Source organism: Oncorhynchus clarkii, chromosome 20, assembly GCF_045791955.1.
Source record: "Oncorhynchus clarkii lewisi isolate Uvic-CL-2024 chromosome 20, UVic_Ocla_1.0, whole genome shotgun sequence".
NCBI classification, from domain to species: domain Eukaryota; kingdom Metazoa; phylum Chordata; class Actinopteri; order Salmoniformes; family Salmonidae; genus Oncorhynchus; species Oncorhynchus clarkii.
In genome coordinates, this window is record NC_092166.1 from 33,635,128 (window position 1) to 33,643,947 (window position 8,820).

The 8,820-nt window shown below is 46.3% G+C and overlaps 1 protein-coding gene across 1 annotated transcript; it reads left to right on the top strand.

The window, feature by feature from the left end:
• The first annotated feature begins 1,199 nt into the window (after positions 1-1,199).
• LOC139377396 (leukocyte cell-derived chemotaxin 1-like) lies at positions 1,200-7,692 on the top strand. Its single transcript, XM_071120424.1, has 7 exons — positions 1,200-1,334; positions 1,573-1,713; positions 2,328-2,468; positions 2,591-2,704; positions 5,587-5,740; positions 6,538-6,644; positions 7,399-7,692. Exons 1-7 carry the CDS (start codon positions 1,263-1,265, stop codon positions 7,621-7,623), a joined length of 954 nt encoding a protein of 317 aa, XP_070976525.1. The 5' UTR covers positions 1,200-1,262; the 3' UTR covers positions 7,624-7,692.
• The last annotated feature ends 1,128 nt before the right edge of the window (positions 7,693-8,820 follow it).

Here is an 8,820-nt window from a genome sequence, read left to right on the forward strand (position 1 = left end):
ATCTTGCGGTCTAATCATTCTCGCCAGAGGCTAGCAGTCGGAGCCAATCAAACTCATCAATAAGATTAACATACTCATCCGTGTATATTATAATCTCCAGGGGTTTCTGCATGTCTAAAGAGTCTAATACAGTCTGTAAACCGACCTCCTCAAGGCACAGAATAGAAAACAGTTGCGCACAGCACTCAATTAAAACGCACACGCCCAATGGGCGCCTATGCGTAAATGCACGCCTGATACGTTTGGATAGAGAACTATAGTCGATTGACTATTGCCTTTAACCACAGGATGTAATTCATGTGTTTGGTAACAAAACATGTAATGATAACTCAATCAGCGCACATACAGCTGGGAACTAGATATCCCACGTCTCCTTTGAGATAAGCATTTTGGATGGATATTTGTTCCCATGGGGCCTTCACTGAGTGGCCCATACTGTATCGTTAGCTCGAGATAGGATGCCACACATTCCACCTCGGACCTTCGGCCCGTTAGAACTGAGGGAGGGAGGGAGGGAGGAAGGGAGGGAGGAAGGGAGAGACTACTACAACAGCAGCTCAGATCCCCTCTGACTGAGCGTATTGGATGTTCCAGGGTGATTTAAGGAAAGGCTTCCGTACAGCCTCTGCATCAGCTGTGCACGTTTACATCATTTGTGTTCCACATACGGAACAATCCGCGTTCCCGTTAGAATCGGACTCCCAAAGAAATGTTGGAGAAATACAGACGTTTTCCACTGCGCATCATATATGCCTGTCAAATGTAAATACACACATTTTGACAAAGGGCTTTCTTAGGTTGTGTAGGCCCACGCTGTCTGGACGCGTTTTGCACAGAAGGTAGCGCACTTGCCCTGTTGTTGGTTCAAGATCCGAACAGCCTGTTCTCTCTCAGTCTTCCAAAGCCATAACATCGTTCTACTCTGCATTCCTTGATGGACCCCTGTCCCGAGGCAGGGCGCCAAGCCAACATAATGACCATTTTAAAAGATTCCCGGTGTGGCACGCCGCACGCGCATACTTTCCACCGGGTTTTGGGGGGATTTATTTCTCCAGGCAGGTAATATAACAATCATCGCGCATGAATAGGCAGTTTGGTTAGCCCTGCCCTGTCCCAGAGAGAGAGAGAGAGAGAGAGAGAGAGAGAGAGAGAGCACGAGAGAGAGAGAGAGAGAGTGCACGAGAGAGAGAGAGAGAGAGAGAGAGACAGAGAGGGAGGATTAGTGGACACCTTTGCTCAGGCTCTCAGACCCACTCGCAGCCATGGCCGAGAGTTCAGATAAAGTGCCCATCGCTTTAGCGGGACCCGAGGACCTGCAACAGTTTATGCCACCTGTAAGTAGACTATCATATATCGTTGCTTGAGTTTCTAAATGATATACCTGTGCCAGATAGCCTAGGCTAGGGTCAGTAACTTTATGTGGCTAATCTTTATGTAGGTGTTGATGTTGAGTTGGACTTTATGAAGGCAACGCATTATAAATTATTTATAAACCTTTTTTTACAAAAAAAATTCAATTTGCGAACCCAGTATAGGTGGCATTCATGTAAATGATTGATGTGTTCATCTCAGGCATACACTGCGGTGGCAGTTAAACCGGTGGCCACCGGCCGCCTGCTGAAGTCCGGGATTGTGGTTTTGATCGCCGGGGCAATACTGCTGCTGTTCGGGGCTATCGGAGCTTTTTACTTCTGGAATATTAACGACAAACATGTAAGAGTTTTAACATGAATCCTTCTGTAATAATGGACTACAGCGAATTCAAGAGGCATTGGGCCTTGAACCAGCGACTCTAGTCTCTGGCAGGCCTAATGTTAAAAGCTGATAAATCATATCATTGTGTTGAGCTACGCCATTTAGGTGTTGGAGCGCTTAGTAGAAGTCAAGAGCGTATGATGAATGGAAGCCTTGTGTTTCTGAGACTTGGGCGGGGGGGGGGGGGGGGGGGGGGGGGGGCTCATAGGGTCCTGCTGATGTCCCGGGGACGAGAGGTGTAATCGAGGTAAGCCTAGGCTACTGTCGAATAATAAAACAATTATGTATATGATTTGAATGCATTTGGTAGCTATAGGCCTGCATGAGTTTAAATGCATTGCCTGAACGAGAATAGGAAAATCATTTGGTTGTTTTTGTTGCTGCTTCTAGGATGGAGATGGGGGTGTCAACGAAGCCCACCCATTATGAAGAAGGAGAAGAAAACACTCCTGCCCCCGAGCCAGATAGAGAATCTACCCCCCCCCCCCCCCCCCCGCACAGACCAAACTCCTTCTTACAGGTGTTATAACATTCCCTGTGTGTGTGTGTGTGTTTGTGTGTGTGTGTTGCAGGTCTACAACGTCCACTACAGCATGAGTATTAATGGTAAGGTGGAGGAGGGCTCTATGGAGATTGATGCTACCAACAACATGGAGAGGTTCCGTACTGGGAGTGGAAAGGAGGAGGCAGTGGAGGTCCACGACTTCCAGATTGTACGTTTGAAACAACAACAACAGAAATAATTCCAATTGGTATATTGAATGCTAAATCAATTTTGTAACATGTCAGATGCACATTGTTATTTTCTTTACAAGCAACTTCCTCTCCACCGCAGGGTATAACTGGTATCCGGTTTGCTGGAGGAGAGAAGTGTTACATTAAGACCCAGGTCAAAGCTCATCTGCCTGACGTGGAAACACTCAACAAAGACTCTCTTCTATTCGACCTGGTAGGAATGACCTGCTCTCCTGCTCTCTCTCTCTCGTCTTTCTGGCTGTGTGCATTTCTGGGTTACCTACGACCACGACACACCTATCTCTACTGTCAGACACAGTTAACATTGGTTGTGTGTTGTGGGGGGTTGGGGTAGATATAGAGACTGAGTTCATTTAAGCGATTACAGGAGAGATGTATGATGAACTGAGTGGTTTACTGGCTGGGTTGTGTGGTTGTGTGTGTGTGTGTCTGTGGTTAGTTGGCTTGGATGTGTTTAGCCCGAGGGTAAGGGCTTGTACATGTAAAGGAAGAGATTGTAGCAGATTGGTATCCAGCCCCAAACATGAGCTCTCTCTCGCTCTGATCTGGAGGATCTCTTCTGCCACAAACTATCCCCAAACAAGACCTGTGATCTGGACTCACCTGACGTACATAACTCCCCCACCCCCCATACCGCAAGTCATGTGTGATAACCCTAACTGTCATGTTGTCCATTTCTCTCAAAGTGAAGTCAGTTAAGAAGTATTGATGGGAAGGTGAGCCGAGAGGACACCCACACCCACCCGCCAGCAAACACACATACACACGCGCGTGCCGCTCAGAGAGAGGGATTGCTTTCACTCGTGAGTCATGTTTTCACAGTCTCTCTCTGGCCAAACTGAAATGAGGCGGGTTGGATCAACACACTGATCTTAACATCATCTGAACAAGCCTGTCAAGCTGTCACAGTGCTGCAAGATGTCTGTGTTTCTGTCTGCGCGTTTGTGAGTGCGTGTAAGCTGTCCCACTGCCCAAATGAGGCTTTCTGATTATTTAAATCAGTTAGCGCTGTGTATGCTCCATGCACACATCATTAAACATCACGGAGGCCATCGCAGGCCATCGCACGCACACGCACACGCCTCTCTGCCTCGTCAACAGCCGTTTATTTATTCCACTGTGTGTGCTAGACAGTGTATGTTTGTGTGTATGTTGGGCTCAGTGAGATGTGGTTATAATAGTAGCTGCAGGCTGGTCTTCCAACAATATCTCAGTATTTAAATTTCGTCCAGGTGGCATAAATGTCTATGGGTGAAGTGAAAGTACAATACATGACCAAAAGTACTTGGACACCTGCTTGTCGAACAACTCATTCCAAAAACAAGGGCATTAATATGGAGTTTGTCCCCCCTTTGCTGCTATTACAGCCCCCACTCTTTTGGGAAGGCTTTCCTTTCATGAAGCTCCTGACGAACAGTTCTTGTGCTGACATTGCAAACTGACTTGTTGGAAAGGTGCCAGGTCGAGTGGCACTGAGCTCTTCAGTAAGGCCATTCTACTGCCAATGTTCGTCTATGGAGATTGCATGGCTGTGTGATCAATTTTATACACCTGTCAGCAATGGGTGTGGCTGAAATAGCAGAATCCACAAATTTGAAGGGGTGTCCACATACTTTTGTATATATAATATAAGTAAGGATTAAGGTTGGTACCATAAAAACCTTGACGGTTAAGTTTAGGCAATAACTCTGACTGGTTAAGGTAAGGGTTAAGGTTTGTGACAGGGTGAAAACAGAAACCATTTTAAACGATTGCCTAGCACTGGGATTGAACCCGCGATCCTCGCCTGGCAAGCCGCTCGAGAGTAATATGTGCTCAGGTTGCCCCTATTGGACGGTAATTGAAGGCATCTCCCAACGTCCTCGGGACGTGGACAAACGTTGAATACGGAAGTCTATCGGGTGTGATCTTGCTGGGTTATCGGTTGTGATTTAGTGATGGGAAATATGGGCACGATAAACTCTTATCAGTGTCAACACACAAACACAGACAAACACAGACAGACAGAGAGAATGGGTTAGGTAAACTCATCAGTCCTGCACTGGAGAACGCTTGCTGTTGTTTGCACCCCAAGCTAATAATTTAAAATGAAAAATAAAAGTGTGTACATGTAGGTTAGATGATAGCATTCCCCTAACTATCTATTACCTGTTGAGTAACCAGTAACATGTATATTACTCTAGTAATACAATCATATTATTCATGTTAGCAGTGTGTGTGTGCATGTGTGTGTGTTTGATCTACACATCAGCAGGGAGACTTTATAAAATGTAGGCCATCCTGCTTTTCCGTTCAGCTTGTTGACTTGATGTGAATGATTCTTGACGTTGTTGAAGCGCCTAAACGCTGGAGAGAATCTGAGGGCTTCTCATAGACAGGAGAGCTCCTGTGTCTTCGGCTGAATCTACCCTTGGGGATGAGTAAAGTACGTTTCTAACCCAGATCCAATCTGTCTGTCTAATGAACACCAGGTCAGGAACTATATATTTACAAGAAGGCTTGAGGGATATCCCTTTTGCGCTATGCACTTTGCTTGGTTTCATTAAGAAAACATGCAAAGGGTTAAAACAGACAATGAGGAACGAGACAGGAAACCACATCAAAACAAACAAGGGGGTCGAAAGAGTCGCAAGAATATTGCAATTATACAAGAAAATTCTACTGGAAAATCAGTCAGACAGTGTAAGCCCAGGGACATTCCTTAAAAGCTTGTCTGTCTGTCTGTCTGTCAACACGGTAGAGCCCAGAGCTACTTTTTTTGTTTCTTTTTGTTTTTATTGTCACATCCACTGGTGCAGTGAAATGGGTTGTTTTAATTGGGCTCGATTCAATCTGTAGCGCTGAAGACCTGCACGGTCGAAATTTAAACCCAAATGTTCCAAGCGTTCGCGGAACACTGCGTTCACGCCACGGTAAACTGCACATGTCGGCTCAAATGGGAATGACCTTTAAACTTCAATCACGCCGCAGCGCAGATTTTCAACGCTGTAGATTGAATATAGGCCTTATAGGATACACATTTTAATCTTCATCCTGTAATTACATTACTCCACCCCCCCATATCTCTCTCTCCAGGAGGATGAGGTGATGCCTGCTAAGTTTGAGGAGGACTCTCTGATCTGGGTGGCGGCTGACATGCCCCTCTCTGACCCCACCTTCCTCAGCTCCAAGATCCGCGATTTGTGTGGAGACCTGCCAATCTTCTGGCTCCGCCCTACCTACCCCAACGGTACCCAATTAGCACCTTTATATTCTCACACACAAGTCCTAATATGGGAGTAGTAAAGTGTGCATTTGAAGGACAACAATAAGTTGTGAAAGCGACTGGTCATCTCCAAACAATGCACATAGCAACATAAGCAAAACAGTACAATTAGTGTTTTCTTTTCACAATTAGTGTATAAAACATTAAAAACACCTTTCTAATAATGAGTTGCACCCCCCACCCCTTTTCCCTCAGAACAGCCTCAATTTGTCAGGACATGGACTCTACAAGGTGCTGAAAGCGTTTCACAGGGATGCTGTCCCATGTTGACTCCAATGCTTCCCACAGTTGTGTCAAGTTGGCTCGATGTCCTTTGGGTGGTGGACCATTCTTGATACACACAGGAAACTGTTGAGCGTGAAAACACAGCAGCGTTGCAGTTCTTGACACAAACCGGTGCGCCTCGCACCTACTACCATACCCTGTTCAAAAGGCACTTCAATCTTTTGTCTTGCCCATTCAACCTCTGAATGGCACACATACACAATCCATGTCTCAATTGTCTCCAAACTTAAAAATCCTTCTTTAACCTGTTTCCCCCCCTTCATCTACACTGATTGAAGTGGATTTAACAAGGGACACCAATAAGGGATCACCTGGATTCACCTGGTCAGTCTGTCATGGAAAGAGATGGTGTTCTTAATGTTTTGTACACTCAGTGTAGGTGTGGTGCTTCCAAAGGGGGCTCCAATAACACCCCGATATCAACATATGTTGTGTTGGCCTAGGTGGCATATTGACGGTCTCTGTGCTCTCCCCAGGTGGGCAGAGGAAGAGGAGGGCAGCCCCCCGGCAGCGCCGCCAGGCACCGGGGGCAGAGGAGGAAGTGGACCCGGAAGCAGAATTTAACCCTGAGAACCCCTATCACGTGAGTGCCTTCGCCCACTCAATCAGCGTGCTGTGTAACTTCAAACTCCAGCAGCACAGCTCGAATGTTTGGCCTTCATAGACCGTGTTTGCTGTGTCACCACAGGCCTGTTCTAGCAACCAGACTGCACATCCTCTTAGAGACACAGTATAATGTTACGCGCTCACGCCCATGTCAACAGCTGAGCGTCTGACAACGGGTCAAATGGTTCCTGTCCCGTCTCTCTCCCAGCATGCACAGCTGTGTGAGCAGGAACAGATGCTGGGTTCACGGCATCACCCTGAGCGGCCACGCTTGTCACCCCAACTGTGTGTGGGTGTGTGTGTGCACGCCTGTCCCTCAGAGCATGTGTGTGTGTGTGTGTGTGTGTGTGTGTGTGTGTGTGTGTGAGAGAGAGAGAGATCGCTGTCACCCTGAGTCTGTCTGCGCCTCAGAGACTCCTTTACAATACCAATCTAAAGTTCCATTGAGGCTCTGTGTGAATAGCTCCACTATGAATCTCCCCACGCCCTGTACCCCCTCCATGTGTAGGCCTCTAGACTCCCCCTAATCCTGACTGCTCCTCCCCCAGACATCCCCAGACCACCACAGACATAGAACAGACATAGAACTCAGTGTTTGCATTTCAGATAAACCATTAAATAAGAAATTATATTTCTTAGTTCTTCAGAGATGCATTTCTACATAGACATGTCTACAGATGCTGCTACTACCAGTATTTAACACGACTTCTCCCCTCTCACTCAACCTGTAGCGTGGTCTGGAGGGCGAGGACGGCACAATGACCTTTGACCCCATGCTGGACCACCAGGGCGTGTGCTGTACGGAGTGCCGGAGGAGCCACACCCAGTGCCAGAGGATCTGTGAGCCCCTGGGCGGGTTCCAACCCTGGCCCTACCACTACCGCGGGTGCAGGGTGGCATGCAGAGTCATCATGCCCTGCCGCTGGTGGGTGGGTCGCATCCTGGGCATCCTCTAAACACCCCCTGCCTAGACCTGGAGTGGTAGAATCCAGAGAAAGACAGGTGGTGGAGAGAGAGAGAGAGAGAGAGAGAGAGAGAGGAAAGAAAAACAGAGAGGGGGAGATAGGTCAACCAAATTGAGTACTTAGCTTGGCTAGGTATAGTGCAGTTCACTTACGATTTGGGCAAGGGAGGAAGAGCGAGACAAAGATTATTATTATTATTTTTAAAGGGGAGTGAGCAATCAATCAAGGATATTCAGTTTTCAACCACAACAGAGAAATATGTATGCTGTAAGACATACGGTAGGTAGGCTACAATAACATAAGTTGTATATCATTATTCATACCATACTCTTTAAGAGTACTACATACCCTGAGGCAACCTGTCTGATCTTGTCACCTGAAACCAAACATTAAAAGATTTTATGTATTTTCTGTCAATAGTTTTATCTTATTAGTGACTGACACGACAGTTAGTGATGTGTAAACTTACCTTTCAGTTTTTCCTTTGCCTTTTTGATGGAAACAAATGTCAGAAATAACAAGTCTTCTGTAGGCAGAAGTTAAAGTATACAAGTTGGGACGAGACTGTCAGCTGTGTGTGTCTGTAGCTATTCATCATGCTAGTGAGAAGTGTTTCTGTCCTCCAGACCGTTATTCATTTCCCCAACAGTTTCTCCAGAAGTAGAGCCTACCAACATCTACTGTGCACCGTCTGACATTCTGCACATTCAATGAATAAAATGTTATTTTAAGTAACCATATAAACGCATCATTTTTGCATCACTCGATCAAATTAAACACATTAGTTCAGTAATGTACTGACCCGAACAGAGAAGACAATTCATACTGTACAAAGCAAATTAGTCTACTGTATATGGTTCAACAGCAGAGATCAATGATACTATACATACAGTTCGCATGCAGGCACACTTCCAGCCGTATGTACATGCAAACACACTTGAGTTTATACCCAACGCAGTAGTTGATCAATAAGGTTAAAAAAGTGGAGCGCAGCAGAGTTTGAGAGGTCTGGGCGACTATGATGAGACTAAAAGACTATGCAGCCGTCACGCTCTGATCTTACCCGCGATGCAAAGTGCTTAGCTCCTTTTGATGTCAGGAGAGAAGCTTCAGGCAGGGGTATGGGAGGGGGCAGCGTGTGTGTGTGTGTGTGAGATGCAGTTATATCCGAAGCCAAAAACAGTTTTT

Bases quoted from the DNA above. Each gene is read 5' to 3' on its own strand.
- LOC139377396 (XM_071120424.1), top strand. From the start codon at position 1,263: ATGGCCGAGAGTTCAGATAAAGTGCCCATCGCTTTAGCGGGACCCGAG. The intron at 1,714-2,327 runs GTAAGAGTTTTA...TGTGTGTTGCAG, and splicing joins GGAATATTAACGACAAACAT to GTCTACAACGTCCACTACAG. The intron at 5,741-6,537 runs GTACCCAATTAG...TGCTCTCCCCAG, and splicing joins CCGCCCTACCTACCCCAACG to GTGGGCAGAGGAAGAGGAGG.